We start from the raw sequence: 21443 nt of genomic DNA, 5'->3' as shown, positions 1-21443 counted from the left end.
GCAAAAAATGTGCTACTGTACATAGGCCAAATGGCCTTCTCTCATTTCTAACCTTCTTATGTTCTTTATTTCATAATAGTTGGTGAGGGGTTCAGATGATTTAGTGTTATTCAATTATTTAAAAATGATTTCAATAACTTTAAGCAATCTGTAGAAAATGCCCAGTTCAAATTAAAATCTTACCTGTGGAGTCTTAAAAATTAGAGAAAATGTATTTAGTTTAGTCTTACAATTTTTAGTGTAAGATCATAATAAAGTCTGTAAACATTTCCAATGGCAGTCAAATCATTCGCTCACCTACCCAGCCTATAACACACAACAGTTTGGGGAATAAAGTGAAAAACCACACGTGGTTCTCAATAAACAAGTCTTTTCCAAGTTGCATGTAGGAAACTTTACATTCTTATAACAGTTACTTTGAGATGCCTGAATGCTCATCCCTTTCACATAATGACAAACTAAAAAACTTTGCTTTTAAACTTTTTTTTATTTGAAATTGCTAGTTATGTCTTTTCTGTGATTTGCCCAAGATGGAGAAGTCAAGTGTCATTCAAATCGCTTTTCTCAAAGGAAACCAGAGATCACTTGTCTAAAACCAAGTGCCTTGTTCTTTTCAGACATCTAGTTATACTCATATTCATCTGCAATTTTGAAGCAAAGGAATTGTGTGAGAGTAATTATTTTGTATAATGTCAGAAGTAGTTCTTATTTAAATATCTGAAACTAACAACTTTTAGTATACTGTAAATCGAGAGTGTAAAGACTGTGAAAAAGTAATTCCAAAATAAATACAGTATAACAATATAATCTGACCTACTGTATGTCTACAACCCATAGAAAAAACATTTATTGTTTTGGCATTATCACTCCTGTTTTTATCTGTTTTAGACCTTCTAGTAACTAGTTAAAACAATGGAGGGCAACTCTACATTCTAATTTTAGTTATGAACCTACAGTAGCTGAGTACAGGCATAGAATGGATTTGACTTCCTAACTGGGAGGCACACAAAGCCTTCAAGCGCAAATCAACACCTGCATAGATTGGCTGTTGAATGATAATATAGAAGCATTTCTGCCTTTCCCCAGCCCAGTCTCTGTGCCTCAGACAGATTCATGGTCAGCAGAGGAGAGGCACAGGGCAGGCTCACACCTGTGATCACCAGCCTGCAGGACTTGCTCTGCACTCCAGGTAGAGATTTTTAATAGCAGAACCATTTAGGAGCCTCTAGTCTGGTGATGCTTCGCTGGTTGAAACTGAAAATTTGATTAACATATACAGTACTACAATATAACGTGCTAAAACTGACATAACCCACACATTACACTGTTACAGTCATAGCTTTAAACAAAGATTTATTATGTGTTAACTGCATTTATGCTATAAAACAATATCTACAATTTACAATTATCTGCTACTCAATATGATTTAGAATATTCACCATTTATACATGTAAGCTGTATGATAATGTTGAAAATATGACTCTCTGACTGGTATCATAAAGCCAAGCCTCTAGAGCAAAATACTGCACCACTGCTTCTGAAGCAGTTTGTTTCTGAAATAATGGAAATGCAATCCAAGAAACAGCATTGCAAAAGCAAGCAGAATATACATTTTAGCACTTGCTGCTTGCATTGAGTGATTTGACTTTCTCCACAAAATGTGGCAGCAGATGTTTTTTTTTGGCAGTCCTGCTGTTCCTGTAAAGTGTGCAAAAGAACATTATTTGAAAACTGAATATTTCATTTCAGATTGAATGAGCATTGAATTGATTGAATTTATTGTCTGTGTTAGTTTCTTTGTTCAACTTTGTGTTCCGTTGTATAGATTCTGTAGTATTGCTTGCTGAGAGAAGAAATATAAAATGATTTGATTTAGTACAGTATATACAGAAGAGATTTTAGGGGGGCAGAAAATTATTGGAGCTCTTTCAGACAAGCAGAATTTGATAGCTTTTCTGTGAATACTTTGGTTAAAAAATTGTCTTTTGTGAACTTGCATATACTGTATTAGTGTGTGCCCTTTGAAGGACTAAAAATAAGTTGCTTTTTGATAATGGATTGAAACATGGAATAAGGTATTAATTGAAATTAGATGTAGAACAGCACTGAAAAGACTGAAAAATGAAAAACTCACATAAAGAAAATAATAGTATAGACATAAGCTCAGAGAATGCAAACCTGTATTAAAACCTTGTAGACCTTTAAGAAACATCAAATATACAGTATGGTTGTGTGACAAAATTTGTTATAAGAGATAAGGTTGTGAAAGATATTTGTTTCAAGAATCTAAATGCATACAGTAAAGATAAAAGTATACTAAATGCAAATCATGCTCAATCACTGACAGTCTCCAGATATCACCAGGAACAACGGCATGCCATTTATTATTTACGAAGCAGATTTAAGATTTTACATACTATACCTAGAAACTTAATGATAATTTTAGATATCGCTACAGCTGAGGTATTTCAGTAAATTAGGAACTTCTATTTTTTTTTAAATGACAATATCTTAAATACTCCTCCTGATTCTCAAATTAGTTAAGTAAGACCCTTTAAGGAAAATAAAGATAAAATATGTACTGTCACAGTACATACAGTATGTATTATCTCAGTTTCTACAGTAACTTGATAATTTGATATTGCGCAAAAAGTCAGTGTTATTTTAAACAACAGTAAAACTCTGCAGTGAATATGTGAACACTGTGACATTGAAAAATGAGCTTTGTCACAAACAGTCTCCAGATGGAAATTCAAGGAATGTGCACGATCTATTTGTGCTTCTCCTCGGTTCACACGACTTCTAACCATTTTTCTGACCCAGGAGATGAAAGACATTTCCAAACACATTCAGATTCATCACTGTCTCACAGTAAACCTTTGAACTTCCGTAATATACAATTCACCAACTCTTCTCTGAACAATTCATTTTTACTAGTTTTATTAAAAAAAACCAAACAGCAATTCAGTGAACTGAGAGAATCAGTGTTCTAAAATGAAATTTCATAAGGAACAACGCCATCCAATAAAAAAAAATGCATTTAGAACTGCGTATTGAAGATTTAACCGTAAGATGCTTTTTTGAAGGCCGACCACCTGGCTGTGGGATAAAGGAGTTAGGTCTGTCTTAAAAGAACCAAGTGGGACCTTAAACATCCAATGTAGAACTAAGAATTAAAATGAAACAAAATTCCTTGAACACCTGGCTTGAACTGTCAGGAAATTAGAGCGTGCATCTATATTATGGGTGTGTAATCATGGATAAGAGTACCTCCAACTGCAAATTCCCTTAGAAGGTTATTTTTAATGCATGGGAATTTCGAGTGTCCTTGTTTATACAATATCCTTATTTATGTGATGTGAATGAAGAGAATTTCTTTTCCATGTGGAACCCTAAAAAGAGCAACAATGATGATAAAATATAGTTCTCAAACACTGCTGAGAAATTCAAAAGGGGATGTGAGAGAATCTTTGTGGCTTGGGGCAGCAAGCTTTTTTCCCTGTGGGATATGGAAACAGTGAAATAGTCTTTATTTTGTCAAGGCACCCCACACATGCATGGATTTCCAGCATCGATGAAGGCGTGATCAATAGTGCAACACTGAGAAAACTCCTTTAGGTGAAGCTGACTCAGTTCAAGTAGAAGCTGGGAGCTAAGGGAATGTAGATAGAGCATGTGTGTCCCTAGGATACTTGCATGTGTGGAGGAAATGATGAGGAGTCTCTGCATCCAAATGAGTAAAGATGATACTGCTTTGATTATCCACTGGATAGATAAAGAAACATTGGGCGTCCTACAAAATGGAAAAAAATGATGGTTAGGGACAGGGAAGACATGGTGGGTAACAAATGAGGAAGGTTGAGGTTGAGTGCAGGGAAGTGTGGGAGTATGAATCACAAATAAGACAGGTTTAAGAGTACAAGAGTAATCCAGCAAACAAACAGCAATAGAAGCTGGAATTTAACATTTTGTAAAGGAGGTGATGGTTCTACTGCTAAAGGCACACTGTGGCCAGAATCGAAAACGACCTGGGGTATTTGTAAAAGCAGAGCTTCCGAAGTGAAGAGCATGGAGGACAGGTATTTTAGATAGATAGATAATACTTTGTTAATCCCGTAGGGAAATTTATGTAAATTGATGTAATTGATGTATTTTGTTCAGGCAGATGTGCTGGGAAACCAGTGCACAACATGTCACGGTAGGCAGAAAGTGCAGTAATTGTGACAGCCTTGAAGAAGCAAGAGAGAATGTAAGAAGCACTTAGATTTTAAGTTACAAGAGATGAAGCTGCAATGTACAGTTCCGGTGTGAGTATGATTGCTTGCGCAGAGAAGAACAGAGAACAGATTAACATCCAGACCCTCAATATTGTTGATGAAATAGATCAAGACATAATGTAATACGGGATAAGGATGTACTGCTGGAGCAAGGAGGAGCTGAAGGAAGCAGATATCCAAGGAACTGGGAAGATGGTTTAGGTCCGTGGGAGGCGTGTGAGGAGTTGGAGGAGAAGGAAGTGTGTCTAGCACCACTCCAAGAGGGATGCCAGCAGGAAAGAGAAAGAGAGACATTTCTGGGGCTATAGATACATTGGGTAGGACACTTAACTCTGTGCTAAGAAGGAAGCCAACAGAGATCCAAGAGGGACATTGTGGATATAGCTACCGTTTAGGAGGATTTTACTGGTCTACAGAGATCTGCATGGAGTAGTGACTTGTGGAGTAGGCTTAGAGTTTGCAGAGCTTAAGGATTTTTGAGCAGAAGAGCTGGACACGCTGGGGCCAAGGAGGTAGTGTCAAGGGGAGCAGGGTCTAAAAGAGAAACAACCAGGCCAGGTAGGATGGCAGGAACAGGTGCAAATGAGCCAGCAGAAATTAAATTGAGTGGAAGAAGAAAGGGATTCAGCCTGGGGCCTGAGGCTTGATAGATTGCGCTGGGAATAACGAGGGTTAAACAACTAAATAAGATTGCACAAGACGTGTACGCAGAGATGGGGAAGGGAGAAAAAAAAACAGTTGGGTAGAAAAATAAGAATATTGGATTAAACACAAGGAGGATGAGAAACATGGAGAGAGAAAAAAAAACGGGAATATGAGATGGATGGCATATGGCAGACAGCCTAGCAGACAGAGACACAGGCAGCACAGGGATCCTTGTGGCATTGCGATCAATGGCATCGATGCCAACACCAGAAGGATGCTGGTGGACCACAGCTTATTTACTCCCTTCATCTCACTGTTGTTTCTTTATTTTCTTTTCTCTCTAGGCTTTCTTTTTGTAAATTGTTGGCTTTTTTTAACTGTTCTCAAATAACAACAAAAAAAAAGATTTCTTTCTTTGGGGTATTTATTAAAGAAATGCTCTGTTTATGGAGGGTGTGATGGAGCTTGGCTCCAGTGCAGTTGTTAATCGTAGGGAGAGCTGTAATGGAGTGCACAGAGGAGGCATCAGAGAGGTCTACAGAGAGCAGGACATCAACCAGAACTAGGGCGACACTGTTAAGAGAAAGATTGTCAAGGCTAGCCTGGAAGCAAAGCACGATGGGAATGAAGCAGCTGACAGGGGCAGAGAAGGAACACATGAACAGGATGTGACAGGATATTGGTCTTTTCTGAGCCCAAAAGAGGTTTTTATTGGAGCTACAGATATTTCTCTTCAAGAAAAATGTAGCAGCAAAGAACAGAAGGTCGGGAGTAAACAATTATAGTCAAGAGAGAAGGTATAACCATGAAGTTTATAGATTTTTGGGAAATGACATCATAGAGAATCACAGGTTCCATCTTTCAAAGCAGGTCCTTAGTTGCGTGTTATAACAAATTCTGTGCTATTAAAAGTTTGTGAAAACTTTTAATCTGTGATTTTTGTAACAAGACAAGGCATTTTAATGTTTCGGATGACTTTACAGCTCATCTTGACTGTTAGAGGTAACTGCTGCTCATTTAAGGACCCTTTACAGTCTAACGTTTCCTTGTCTAATGTTTAAAGTTTAAACTAAAAAGCTTGCAGCCAAAGGACAGAAAACATAATTAATATTAACATTGGGCTTATTTAAAGTAAGGTATTCATTTGAACTACTGTGTTTAGTACAATTTTAATGATGATTTGAATAAATAAACTAACTTGATGCAGAAAATTGACGTCTGGAAAATATACATTTTGATAAACAATTATATTAATTATGATAACCAATTACAGTAACATGATATTGATTAAGAATAAAAAACTTCAAAATGATTAACATACAGTAGCATAACAAAGATCCTAGACTGTGGTATCATGGTTCAAGGCTCATGGGGAAGTGAAAACTCTACTCCACCCCAAAGGAATCTGAAAGTCCAGGAAGATTTGCGTCTTTATTAAAGTTAAGAAATAAACAGAACAAAAAACCAACATCCTTCAAAACACCTGGCTAGTTAAAATCGTGCCCGTCTCGATCTAATAGAAGCCAAAAATGTTTTGTAACACTTTACCAAAACAGCTACTCCCAGCTCTTTTAATATCCTTAATCTACCACCCTCCTGCTTTCCTGCTCTACTAACTTCAGAATGAAACGCACTTACAAATGCAGATGAACACCTGTGTAACTGTGAACATCTTACATCCATTCAATAATAATAAACCAATTAGTTTACAACAGGTGAGATCATTACAATGTCCAAGTGGCCACTAGAGGTGTTCCCATAATCATTACAGTCTTCTACCCAGGTACTCTGCCACAACAGCCACTATATCAGGTCCACACTGTTTATATTTGATTCAGCGAAGGTATTCATTATGGAATGTTAAATCAGCCTGTGCAATTTAGTGATGTATTCCTTCACTGTTTTCACCCAACCACTGGGACAACAAAGTGCAATGAAAACTGCCAGTTTTTGTGCCATTTTACATGTGCAAACATCATATTGGCACATAGAAACCTGGAAATGATAATTTTTTACCACACTAATTTGTTATCACACTTTCAAGCAGTTTATTCTTAGCAGGTAATGAGTAAGTGAAAACTGGGGGAAAATATCCTCTCTAAATTCTAATATTTTCTATAGACATAGCACAACCTTTCATAAAATCACACTAAAAGCAGCTAATAAGTTAGCAATGCATAAATAGAAATTAGAAGTGAAAAGTTTGAACATTGCCTTTCTAATGCGTTTTCAGTGTAAAACAACATCAACATTATTCACCCTCTTAATCTTCCTAATGTAAACCTTCTGTTTGGCCCACTATGTCTCTACACACAAATGAATATACAGTATACAGTATGTGCATGTACTGTATACTGTATATAGTGTATAGCATCTACAGTATCTTGATTTCAGTCTGTTAGGCCAAAACATTGTAGACTTTCAATAAGCACTGCAGATGTACAGTATGGCAATAACATATCTAATATGTAATATTCCAGTATAGGATTTCCCACACTACATGAATGTTTCTCTGACATAATTGCATTAATATGTACATTCATCATTCATGTACAACACTGGATGAATTTAGAAGTACTCTTCTGTAGTAGAACATTACCATTCTTCCTACAGATAATATATTTTCAATACATGTTCATAGCAGAAAAACGTCTGGATTAATGTACTGCAGCATTTGATTCACAGTAAATAAATACACAAATTGGTGTTTAAGCTGCTGTATCAAAATGCTTCATGGTGTTTTTAAAGTATTCAGCATTTTGAGAAAACAATATTAAAACAGTATTGAAATCCAGTTTCCAGATACAGTAGTTTGTGTTTCAATGTAAAAGGATGTAATATAAATATATCCAACAAAACATTCATTGATGATCTGCAGGCCAGATAATGTGTGATTTTAATTAAAATTAGTAACCATTTATTACTAATCCCCCTAATAATTATGGCCATTAAATATACATATACATTCAACCCCCTTAATATAAAAAAGTGAATTCAAATTGTACTTAGAAGTTTAATTTTGGTACTCAGTTTTTATATTTTATTTTTATTTTGTTACAGAAGATCTAGCCAAGTCTTGTTTAATGTAATGTACAATATCACTGTCACTGTAGTAAAACGAATTTATGTACTTAATACAATTGAGTAAAACTGTCATTTATTTAGTAAAACCCCTAAAATGTACTGTTGAAAATATTGCGCTTAATGGTATTTGTGTTGGAGACTCCATGCTGTTAAATCTGTAAAGGAATTCAGGAAGCTTCTTTTCCTAGCTAGATTAATTTAAGAAAACAAGCTGCATTCTACTGTATATCACCATGAGCATGATGTAGTAGCTGACATGCTCAGAGTTTCTTTGGCACAAGATGCATTTCCATCTCCTCTAAAAAAGATGAATGGCTGTCTTTGCAAAGGGATTGGCGCCTCTTTAAATATTAATTCTGGGCTATCCCTTTTTCAGCAGTGATGTGTCAAAAGGGATGTCAGTTATTTCCTGCCAAGTCATTTGGGAGTGTAAGATGTGAGGGAGAATGAGAAACAGGAAGGTCATCTTGCCTTGGGCATTCACACAGCCCAGTACATTTTCACAGTTGTTGAAAAGTGCAAAAGCAGGGATGCTCTGGTTCCTTCCTGATAACATTTTCTACTTAATGGCAACTCAAACTGCCTGAAAAACAGCATTGAAATCCACAAGCTCACAATCAAAGAGGTCCTCCTTTTTTGTATGGTTTCATACTTTAGCTCATTTGGATGTTGGCCGTCCGTTTGAGTCAATGTAAAGCAGTTCATTCTCTTTCGTTGTGTTAATTTATCTTAATAAAAAGTAACTTTCATTACAGATACAAAATAAAGATTCAGAACTCAAACAGTTCCACCAAAAACTATTAAGACAGTCAAATAAAAACTAATTTGACCACCTATTCTGACAAGCATGGTGAAGATAATGTTATGCAGGGCTATATCTGGAACTGACTTACTTAATACGGTCACATAAAATCACATAATTGAACAGTACAGTATGTTTTTATTCGCATATGATCAAACATATCCATGCAATAAGCTAAAAATAATGTGTGTTGTATCACACAAATTAATCTGCTGATCACAAGTACACATTTATTGACTGCAAAAGAAAACTAAATTTTGAATTAGCCGTCCCAGTACCCTTGGAGGGCACAGTACCTAAGATACCAAAGAATAAATTAAGAATATTAGGCTGCTGAGTCTGCTGTTACTTAACCTCTGTAATGTTTCTAGTTGAATTTATTTAATTGCTGTTTATGCGATGCCATCAATTTCAGTTCTGAGGCTGTACCGGTTTTTGACATGATGCACAATAGCATATCAGCAAAAACTCTCAAAGCAAGCTAATCTTCATGTTCACGAAGTCAACTGCCAGTTCATAAACTGTTATTCTGCTTTGCTTGTGCTGTCTCAGGAAACTAAAGCTTTGCATGTATGAAATTTTAAATATTTAATGCATTCAAGGACATTGATATTCTACTGGCTTTGCAAAGCTTTTACAAACTGAATTATCAATATGCTGTCTGACCCACAATAAAAATAAAACAACTTAAGCACAGCCCCGAAAATTAAAACAGATGGTGATGGCAGAATGGTGGTAATAGTGGGATGTTGGGAGAGTTTTTGAATCTGGTTTTATGGGTAATATTCATGAAAGTATTTATATAAATACCTATTATTAAAGTATAAGACCATTATTATGTTTTTTTTTCAAAGTAGCTGATTTTGTGCCAATTTATATGGCTGAATAATTGACTGAAGTAATCTCAGTGAAGTACTTTCTGCATGTCTATAACTGCAGTGCCTACCTCATGGGATTTGAACCCCAAACCTTCTAATTACAACCGCAGAGGCACGGCCACTAGTCCAGACAGCTGCTAGCCAAGATGGGGAAAAGAATACATTTAATCAAAATGTTTCCATATCTGTGACCCCCAAACAATTTTTTAACTTAGTTCAGTGTTATCCGTTGGTGCATGTAACTATTTTGTCTCTATACTCCTTATGCTCACACAAAGAGCTTAACAGCATGAAGCGAGAATAGTTTAAGTGTGTATAATTGGAGGCACAGCAGTTAATCACTGAAACATCACACACTTACCTTGAAACTGAGTAAATTTGATTGTGCCCATCCGCTCCCCATTTCTGAACATGACCTGACCCTGAAAAAAAAAGGGTTATATATACATTATATTCTGAAGGCAAACACATGAGAGTATACCTAGCTGAACAAAAAAAACAACAACAACCAAACTGTAAGGACTTGTAGACTGTTAGAAGACCAAAATAAGCTTTAACTTACCCTTCTCAAAACCCGTGGGTTTTTGTAGCCTTAAAAGTCTCTAGGAATGCAAACGTATTACATGGAAGAGGCTGGCTATGTTAAAACAACTCCACATGGAATTACATTTTAAGAATTATGTAGAAAATACAATTATCGCCACAAGAAATTCCACTTTTGAAGGAAAACGAAGATTGTTTTAATATTTTAATAGAAGAAGTTTTGACATTTTTTTTAAATGTGGGTGAATGAATGTAATTACAACCCAATGATTATTGCCTAATACATTTCAAGAGAACTCAAGTGCTGCACATATTTCAATCTAGGAAATGAGAACACATTACAACCAAAACGTTTATAATTTCATAAACTACATCCTATTCTGTACTTGCTTTGGCTGCAATTGAATCAAGTAAATCGAAAGTCAGAATTGAAATAAATGTAAGAGGTCAGTTCATGGCAGATAATAACCAAAGATTGTATTTAATCAAGATTGATAATGCTCTTTGTAGCCGTATCACTGACGTTTGGCACCATAACAAATTGTGCTTCATTGTAAAGAAGTATCTTATAACAATTTTCACTGTGACCATTATCTAGATAATTTATGAAATCTGCGGTGAGTTTATTTTATATTGTGAAAGTAAAGGAATTCCTTGCAATATAGCTATATTTGCTAAATCCATTTCTGTTTATACGACCTCTTTCTGTTCCCCTGTATCAACAGCTTAAATAATCTAATCTTTTTGGAAGTAGTTTTTATACAGACATAATTTTTAATACAACGTCCTCTCACAATAAACCAGGCTTATTCAGTTGAAATATCAAGAACACAGGAGTTTTCTGATACAAAGTGAAATAAAAATTCTGACACCATTTTCAAATGAATACTTTAAAAAAAAACATCTGAAGCACCAATTATTATATATTACAGTATTTACTGTACCCACACAATTTACCCAGAGCCATTCATCTCTTGATAAACATACAGTACATCTTTAGGGCCCATTAAAGGAGAGCATGCACTAAATGGAAAGCAACTACAGTACATCTAATATCACTCCAGCTAAACCAGACACTGACAAGTTCCAGGCTCAAACTGGAGATGTCAGTGCCATAAGGATCAACCAATCAAGGAAATTTTAAATAATTGACTCTCAGGAGACATTTACTGTATATAAGCAATATTTATAAATGCCCATACAGTATGTTATCTATTATTTGCTGACTTATTTGAACATATTTAAAAGCCAACAGCCTTTTATGGCTTCATAAACAAGGTTGTATAGCCTGTTCGACTTGCAACTCTGTGTGCAATGAAATCTATCATTTCTCAGTTTTATATCCCCTTTCATGTACTTTCAATATCAATATCTTCATAGATTTTGAATGCTTTTGTGAAACTAAAAGGTTTGAGCTCTCTTTACCTATCAGAGAAGGACATTCCTTAGATCTCTAGGATGTGTAACTTATTGATTGCTCTTCTCTGAACTGACTCCTGAGCCGAAATGTCATTTTATAGCATAGTGACCCCTATGAGGTCTTACTAATGGACTATACCCTTTTAAAATAACATCCCTAGGCTTGCATTTTACATTTTAACTACACATCCTAAGATTTTGTTTGCCTGTTTTATAGCTTCCCAACACTTTCTAGAAAATGAAAACTCAACATAAACACCTATCTTTTAATAAGCTAATAATTCTACTATTAAGTAGCCTCATATGTAGCCCCTGCACTTTATACTGGATGCTTCATAAAAAGATAAATGCCTTTTCCATTTATTGTTTATGTTTATGTTTTTACTGTATATGCTGTATGCAAAACCCTACATTTGTTATTATTGTTCTCAGGAACCTCATCTGAACCTCAATGCTGAGTGAGGAGCAGAGCAGAAGCAGGAAGTAAATAGGCTACACAACAAGACACACCAGAAAGACATGAATAATCACAGGGAACTAAGAACAGGACAGAAGTAGAGCGCCCTCTAGGTGTACTGGGCATGACATTTCCCTATCTCAGACCTGAAGGAAAATAAGATGCCTTCTGAGCCCTAGAGGGTAATAATTAATAATAATAATTGCTTATACTTATATAGCGCTTTTCTGGACACTCCACTCAAAGCGCTTTACAGGTAATGGGGACTCCCCTCCACCACCACCAATGTGCAGCATCCACCTGGATGTGCGACTGCAGCCATAGTGTGCCAGAACGCTCAACACACACCAGCTATCAGTGGGGAGGAGAGCAATGAAACCAATTCAGAGATGGGGATTATTAGGAGGCTATGATTGGGAAGGGCCAATGGGAAATTTGGCCAGGACACCGGGGTTACACCCCTACTCTTTTCAAGAAACGCCCTGGGATTTTTAATGACCACAGAGAGTCAAGACCTCGGTTTTACGTCTCATCTGAAGGACGGCACCTGTTTACAGTATAGTGTCCCTGTCACTATACTGGGGCATTAGGACCCACATGGACCACAGGGTGAGCGCCCCCTGCTGACCCCACTAACACCTCTTCCAGCAGCAACCTTAGTTTTTCCCAGGAGGTCTCCCATCCAGGTACTGACCAGGCTCACACCTGCTTAGTTTCAGTGGGCTGTCAGTTGTGAGTTGCAGAGTGATATGGCTGCTGAGGGTAATTAGACTAAAAGGTTAAATGTGTGTAACACAAATGCATAAGATATATTTTGATTACAAAATGGCCCAAAAGTAAATATCCTTGGGTGAATAAGTATGTGAACACTTAGATTCAACAATTGGTGACTCCTCCTTTAGCAACCATGACATCAATTAGACAGTCCCTTTACTGTTTACCAGTCTCTCACATCAGCTTTTAGGCTCATTCTTCTTAACAGAACACCTCAACTTGGTGACATTTGAGGGTTTCCTTGCTTCAAGTTCTGTCATAGCTTTGATGGTGTTCAGGTCTTGACTCGGCCAATCCAAAATATATATTTTTTTACACTTTATTATATATCTAATTAATTGTGCATCTGTTTTTGTGTTTAGGATTACTGTCCTGCCGCATGATTTATTTTAAAATTACTTTTAGCTGGATGACCTAATGACTAACACTCTCCCCCAGAATTTGCCACAATACTACAGACTAATCCATCACCTGTTGCAGTTTTAGAAATGATAGACTTAAACTGGAAAAATACTTTGAAAAAATCATTTAGGATATTGTTTTTACGCAATATTAATGAGTACCCTATGCAGAATAATCAGGACGAACTTCAGAGGCGTAGTCGATTAAACAGTCCGAGGTCAGAAAGTCGAAGGAAAAAAAAACATTGCAAAAGTACAGAATCAGAAAAAAATAATCAAAGGACCAAAACAAAACCAGGAGACGTAGTCGGAGAACAAACCAGGGTCAGGAAGCCAGAAACCAAGATTTAACTAATCCCAGGAAGACGGGGTAGCTCTAGCCAGGAAAACCTAATACTGAACACCAGGGAGAGTGTGAAGCAGCATTAAATAGGCTAATGGGGAAAAGTGCTGGAGTGCGAGGTGGAATCCCGAATCCTCCGGGGGCGTGTCGTAACAATTGTACTCAGCTTTTGTCACTATACCAATAAAATTGTAGTTTTAGAAAGAGATTAGAGAGAAGTAACTAGAATGATTCCACGTCTAAAAGGTTCATATACAGACAGACTAAGGGAGCTAATTCAGTCTAGAACAAAGGAGACTGACAAGAAAAGTGAAGCAAATATTCAAAAGGGTTACATATAGGGTTAATCCAGTAAACCACTGTATGTCAGACTCAGTTACTCAGTTATGTGAACTAAAAAATAGTTTAGAGAGAAATATGGGATGGGGGAAAGGAAACACTTCTTTACACAGAGAAAACTGAGTATCTGGAACAGACTTCCCAACCAGGACACTGCGGCCCTAGCACTGGGCACTTATAAGAAATGTTTGAACAAAACTGCAATCCCACTTACAGTAACTATTAACTCAGCAACATATGCCTTCTCTGGCTTGTACTCTTCCTTATGTTCTAACTAGAGAATCAGAAAGAAATAGAAATCACATTCAATTTTATTGAACGTGATTTAAAGGCAGAGAATATAGGGCAAACTCAGATCCACAGCATTATCCAGTAAATTGATATGCCTTTACAGGTTCATCCATCCATCCATTTTCTAACCGCTTTATCCAATACAGGGATGCAGGGGAGCTGAAGCTATCCTGGCAAGCAACAGGTGCAAAGCTGCTGCTTTATGTAAATCTTCCCTGCACCACAATGATATTTTGTCACGTGGAGCCTCCTGCTCCTCCTCTCACTCGGAACCTCCTCTCACTCCTTGCTCTTACTTTGGAACCTACTCTCGCTGTTGTAACTCACTCATGATAGCTACTGGCTTACTCACGCTCCGCCAGTCAGCCCTTGGAGTCCAGATCTGCCTCCAGCTGCTGATGTCTCTACCTTACGCTACTCTCTCAGTCTTAGCCTCAACCTCATGCCCCAGACTCACATCCAGCAACTCACAACTCCTCACAACCACTCACAACCTCTGGTGCCCAACCTCACAGCCCAGCTGTACACGTGCAGGCGCACCTCTCTCTCATGCACAGCCAACACTGCTTTTACTCAAGTCACACTTCACCAGAGGCTCACAGCTAGATAGTATCCTTCCACAACTCTGTACTTCCTGTGTACAGCACTCCAGTTCTCTGGACTTCACTACCCACACACTACTCATATTACTCACACTGCGAACATTTGAGACAACCCTGTTCTCTCTCACTTCCGAACAGTCTCTTTAAATCTAATGGATTTCTAAATCAGTCCTCTAGAATTGTTGCTCTAAATTCTCCCCCTGCAAGGCAACATAAACACAATAATACAACATTTTCTACAACCCAATATCCTCTAAACCTTCCCCTTGTGGGGTAGCACATAATGTTGCACCACAGAGAAAGACAGTCTGCTATCTTTCAAACATAAACAGCAAAGGGAAGCCTTCTAATATACTGTAAATAGGCTGCTGTACTTAAACAGAACCGACTCACTTGTAGAACACACTCTCTCACCATGCAAGCACTGGCAGCAATCCGAGTGCTGCTGCTCACTCAGAGACACAGATAAACCAGCTCTCTTCTGCAATTTGTCAGCCCAGTCAATATCACGTCTGTGGTCTAACCTGCTATGTGGACACACGTTAACATTGGCACTCCACTCACTCTTCTCTTCTTCCTTGCCTGCATGTGTCAAGTGGCTCACACACAATCGCAGACACTACCTATCAAGGGAACTACGGGCTTGCACCTTGTCTTGTCCAAGTCTAGCTCAAACTGACTTTCTGGATGATTCTGTTCAGGGAAGTAAATGGCTAGTAATTATAAGCCCACCCACAGCTTTTGGTTGTTAGCTTACAAAAAAGTACCTACACATTCCATATCTTCTTACAAAGAGTTTTACTAACGGTGGTCTATTGCAAAATGTATCAAACAAATTAAATTAATTTTGGTTGTTTCAGCAAAATCTTTAGTGGGCTTTTCATGACACATAAAAGATGTCTGGATGTCTAGGCATTTAACACATTTTATTTTGCACTTCAATACTCAAATTTTTGTGTCCAAAGAGAATTCCTGTGTCCCAGAAGAATGTCTAAATTGAAAGAGAACAGAAATAAATAAGACTCTAAATCCCAGACTGAGCATTCTCAATGTTACCACTGTGCCAGTGAAGTGTGAAGGTGGTCCACTGCAACCCCCCTGATATATATCACTGAAAATATGAGTTGAACAGCACATACTAAAAACGCTGGCATCCTGTTGCTTTTGTTCCTCATCATTACCATCTCACAGCTGCAGGTGTCTGCTCATATGTGATATCAGCCCAATGAAACTGCTAATGCATGGATGATTAACATAGCCTCTTTATGGTTTCTCTCCTGCCATGTGCCTTCAGAACAAACATATTCATTCTGTTTTTGTCTACGGCAACCAAAACTGGAAGCTCTGTAGTTAAACAGGTGTGACAGTTTTCTGGAGAAAAGTGCTGGAAATGATCGCTGTATTAACATTTTTTTTAAGTTTACACTTTATTGTACAGTGCATTAAATATTCCAAATAAAAGAACAGATTTGCTTTCTATTTACTTTACTTTTGGTGTGTGATTTAGAAAGAGATTTATCTTCCTACAGAGAGGTGTGTAAGGTCAAAGAGCAAATGAAAACACACAAAACAAAATATGAAACAGCATGTACAGTATGTTACACTGAATGTGCATATAGATTCAACTAAAGATGGTAAACCCTTCTTTGATGTATTAAATATACTAAGTCAGGGAAATTGCTTTGCAAGTGATGGACATGTACAGTATAAAGTGCAGTGGAAACCCCACTAAAAATCAGACATATATAGAAAAAATTTAGTCAGCAATAGGATTTTGACTACAGTAATCAAGTGTGGTGACACTATCGTAATGTATGTGCTTTAGTCTTACGTATGTCTTGAGAACATATTAAATGTTCAGTAGCCGGTTCTAAACCAAAACCAGATCCTGCCTTAATCTCTGAAAAGCAGCCAACACTGAACAACAGACACCCAGAGCTCAGAGGGGAGACATCTGCTTGAGCTTGATTCCTGCAGGGAATTGTATCCATCAAATGCTGGTGTTAATGGAAATGGGACTTAGATCACAGCAGAGAGCATCTCCCACCATCATTGCCTAGCAAAATCTGTGATAGTCATCTTCAATCACCTAGAAGAGCCAGAGAATACTGCTTCTTCGCCTTCTCCAGACAGTCCGCCAATCAGTCATGCTGTCAGCAGGTCTGTGGTGATGTAACACTGTGACTATCATTGGTGAAATTTCCTTGAGATGTGGAGTGAAAGAAAGAGCTTTTTATAACTGATTTTTTTTAAAGTCTCCTGCTATGTAAGCAACTCAGTCTCTGTGAATACATACCTTTACACCAATCCAGCCCTATGTGTCAGGAAAAAGCAGTTTTACGAAGCTGAATAGACAGCATTAAACCCTAATCTGCCAATGCAATTTAAGCTTGAATTTTGCCAATGGTGTCAACAAGAAACAACAGCAATGATCGCTGGCAGCAAAGCCATTGTTCCCTGTCCCCGAAATCTCTGGGTGATCAAAGCTGCAGGTTTTAAAGTCCCTTATCACATTTGGCCCTTTATTTTCTCTCCAGATGGCACAGTGCCTTGGGGCTGCCTGATACATGACAGCCAGCTTCAGTTGTAGGATAGCGATAGAGAAAGACTGGGAGGGAAAGCGCTTTAAGCAGAATTATGCCAATATACAATAACACCCAAGACTTCTATTTAAATTATTATTAAAGCGATGTTTTTTGTACAAAGTTAAATATGAATAACTGCTTCTTGTGGTTCGCCAAAAACAATTACTTGGACTATTATACTGTAAGTTATGCATTAATTATCCGAACATGCTGATTTACAGTATGAATGGATTGGAATGATAACTCATTGTGAGTCCAAGACCCATGCTTTACCTTATGAATAGAATAAAATGAATGTCCTCGATTAAGACTATTTATTTATATGAAACCATTTTTAATTTTTTTTTCTGCCAGAAGTGAGAGCAACATCCAATAAAGCATGTCAGTTATATTGCCTGTGAAGCCTGGTTTCAAACGTAAAAGCCTACAGCTTGTCAACACTGGTTCATTAGATTGTGATTTAAGTTGACGTGAATGGATTTAATGTGGAAAGTCAAGAGGTCTCCTTTGGAATTTGTGAGATGAAAATGTAGGATGACATTCCCTTGGCCCAATGCTAAAATATTTACTTCTGTGCTCAATAGACAGGACTATTTTCTTTTTTACTACTACTTACAGATTTATGGCTCTGTGGGCTGGTTATGTAACAATATTGCTTTGGCAGACTCTAGTCTGACAGGGATATTTCTAAAACTTTTCCTTGTTTTAGAAGTCACCTGTACTGGGGTACTTTACATTTCAATTGTTTGGTAACACTCTTGTGGGAAGCAATAACTAAAATAATATATATTTTTTAAATTCTACAAAGTGATCATCTTACAGTCACTGGTAGTCCTGATAATAATCTAAACCAAATTAGTACGATCCAGTTATTGTAATGTTATTCTGAAACTTTCTCTGTTTTCTTAATTCTGGGCAATTAACGTGAATTTTCAAGGGTCTACACCCTCCTGATGATGGAAAACGTGTTTTTAAAATTCTTTTAAAACTTCTAGGACTGTGGGTCTTCTCACCACTCCTGAAACCCAATCAGTTATTCCTTGGAAAACTGAACACTTTTCAGGCTTTTCCTAGAAATTCTAAAAACAATGTCACATTACGAAAGCATGTCCTCTATTCTGTTTGTCATGTAATAACCATTTCTGCAAAATATGTGATATGTTCTAGGAGCATTTCTAACCAGACATGTAAGAAGATGATGTGCATTCTGTATCACAGCAGTGCTTCTTTAATTCCTTTATGTTTCTAACAATTGGGCAAACTAACTGTTTTTAGTCTTACTCCCTCATAACCAGTTTTAAATATTACAGTTACCAGCTTGTCTAGCTAGACATTAAAAAACAATCTGAATATTTTTTTATTAATTATTTTGTTTCTTAATACTATAAACAGAATAAATATCATCCCGACCTTGAGCAAAAAAACAAACAAACTGTATACTACAATGAAAATTCACAAGAAATTCAAGAAGCTAGTTACAGTTCTGAAATTTGTTTTTTTCAAGATTTACACATCCAATCCAATTGGTTTTCAATTTGACCTGAGAAGCACACAGCTCCACCTGGCTATGGGTCTAAAGCAATCCACCTATATCCACATTTTCAAAACTACTAAAACACATGGGGATTTTGGATTGATAGGGCATAGAGTGGGTTAAAGATAGGAATACGCAGGACACACAGCCTCCTTGACAACATATGGAACCCATCTCTGGGGTTATGTTAAATTGTGTGTCAAGTCGAACAAGAAGAGATCACCTACTGCAGGTGCTTCAGTCAAATAAAACCAGCCAGATATATCTACATCCTTTTACAACTGCGGTGAGCTGACAGGAAGAATCCAGACACAGGGCTTCAGGGTTTTCCGTAAGCATTTGGAAAACAGAGGGCTGACTACTGTAGGTTGACTGGAGAGCAGAAGGGGCATGTTTTTGGAGTGAGTGCTGCCTCGGAATTCACACTGCCAGGGTTTCTGGATACCAGAGCTTGCTTGGGGAATCAGGCAAGTGAGTAGTAAGGAAGAGAGCTGCCCAGGGAGTCAGGCTGCTGAGCTATTAAGTGCAGGCTGCCCGGAGAATCCAGCTTCCAAATTGTAGATCTGAGAGCTACCCGGAGAATCAGGCAGCAGGGTTACACCAGTGGACAAGTGCTAGTGAGCCTTGGCTTTCAGCTCCAGTTGTGAATGGTCGAGAAGCATAGAGCTGCTTTCTGCGTGCAGTGAATCCAACCTTTAATAGGAGTACCAAATGGTGACTTGATGAGAAGATTGGCTGCCTCATTGACAAGCTATCTTGGCTTCATTGGGTTCAAACGCAAAACTCCTTTGATACTGTAAAAGTTCTCTCTATCACTCACTCACCCTCTACCTCTCTCTCACCTGCTATCTGGCTTGCTTGCTCTCTGTCTGAAATATTTTTAAGTATAGTTTAAGCTCTAAAAACTATAAACATTTTAGGAATTATACAGTGCCTTTGAAAGGAAGAAAGTATTCAGACCCTTGCCCAGTTCTCACATTTTGTTACTTTTGCCTGGTAGTCATGACAGTTTTGAGAAGCAATTAATATTTTTTACATATATAACCCATACCATAATGCAAAGAAACGTAAATGGGTGGCATGAAATGGAAAAGAAAGGAAGAGTCATCATTGCATAAGTATTCAAATTATTTGCCGTGGCAAATGTTAATTTAAGTGCACACAATTATCTTAATAAACCACAGAATTACCTGAGTGGCCTTGGTCTGTGTGTAATAATGTTAGTTCTCATTTCAGAATTAAAACACCTACCTCTGTAAGGTTCCTTGGTTTTACTGAATTTCAAACATGATAAGGTTCAGCCATGAAGACTAAAGAGCTTTCAAAGCAAGTCACAGATAAAGTCAATGAAAAGCACAAATCAGAAGAGTAAAAAAAAAAATTGAAGTCTGTGAATATTCTGAGAGCACGATTTACTCAATTACTCAGTCACTCTCACTTTAGTTTTCACTGATATTTACTGTAACTTAGTGTCACGACCGCCAGCCAGCTGAGATCAACACACAAAAGAGCTAACTAGTGCCAGCAGCGGGTTAATAATAACAAGCGCCGCTGCACGTGTTAATCCATCAGCACCCGCTCTACTCTGCGGCATGCAGAGCTATTTAAACCATCAAGACCCGCTTCATGTTGTTCGGTATTGTTTCCTCTCATAGAGAGCTCTTACCTCGAGTTGTTTGAAACCCCCTAGCGATACTACTTTCGGCTTCTGAACTCCTTTGCCTTTCGACCACGGACTTGCCTTATGTTTTGGAATTGACGCCTGTTTCAGTATCTCTCGGCTTTCGAACTACTGTACCCTTCGACTTTTGACTACGAACTCGCCTAACGACTTGGATTGGACACCTGCTTCAGTATCTACAGTACATTCTCCTTCATCTGCATAGGATCCACATACATCAACACTTGGATTCCTTACACTTTGGTCTTCACTTTGAGCATCCGCGCCTTGAATAAAATCTTACGTTTAAATGTGTATGCATCATTTTGTAATTTCACAAAGTGGGATACCAGAAGAAGGGTCTGAACACATTTTGAAAGGCACTGTATTAACCCTAGGCTTTAATTAAGTTTCACAAACATTATATATTAACATAAGGTAATAAAGTCTTAGCTGTGGAAGCTAAATTGTTAAATGTTCTTTTCATACAAAGCTATGAGGTAGAAGGCTTCATTGAAAAACAGGACGAAAAAAATAAAAGTCTGAAAATATGAAACTAAAACATCACAGACATGTAACTGTGTTTCTAACATGGTCCCGACCAGGGCCCCGTGGTTCTGAGTTATCTGTTTGTGTGCTATAGGATTGATTACATGTATTAATTTACAACCAAAGCTATTTTTTTATCAAATGACTTTATTGATCTGTTCAATACAGGTGCCTCATGCACCAGTTGCACGATCCAGATTAGGAAATGGGACTGAGGAGCTGGAGGTCTTACCCAGTTCAGGAAACACAAACTCCGCTCA

General features: G+C 37.6%; 1 protein-coding gene across 1 annotated transcript in view; it reads right to left on the bottom strand.

Moving 5' to 3' along the window:
- Nucleotides 1-21443, bottom strand: part of gabbr2 (gamma-aminobutyric acid (GABA) B receptor, 2) — a 341200-nt gene that overhangs the window by 98714 nt on the left and 221043 nt on the right. Inside the window, exon 8 of the mRNA XM_088601719.1 lies at nucleotides 10048-10108. Coding sequence (XP_088457845.1) covers nucleotides 10048-10108 — 61 coding nt within the window. The remainder of the gene's footprint in view (nucleotides 1-10047; nucleotides 10109-21443) is intronic.

This window comes from Lepisosteus platostomus, chromosome 12 (genome assembly GCF_059453375.1).
Source record: "Lepisosteus platostomus isolate fLepPlt1 chromosome 12, fLepPlt1.hap1, whole genome shotgun sequence".
Lineage (NCBI taxonomy): Eukaryota > Metazoa > Chordata > Actinopteri > Semionotiformes > Lepisosteidae > Lepisosteus > Lepisosteus platostomus.
This window is presented reverse-complemented; position numbering and strand designations above follow the sequence as displayed.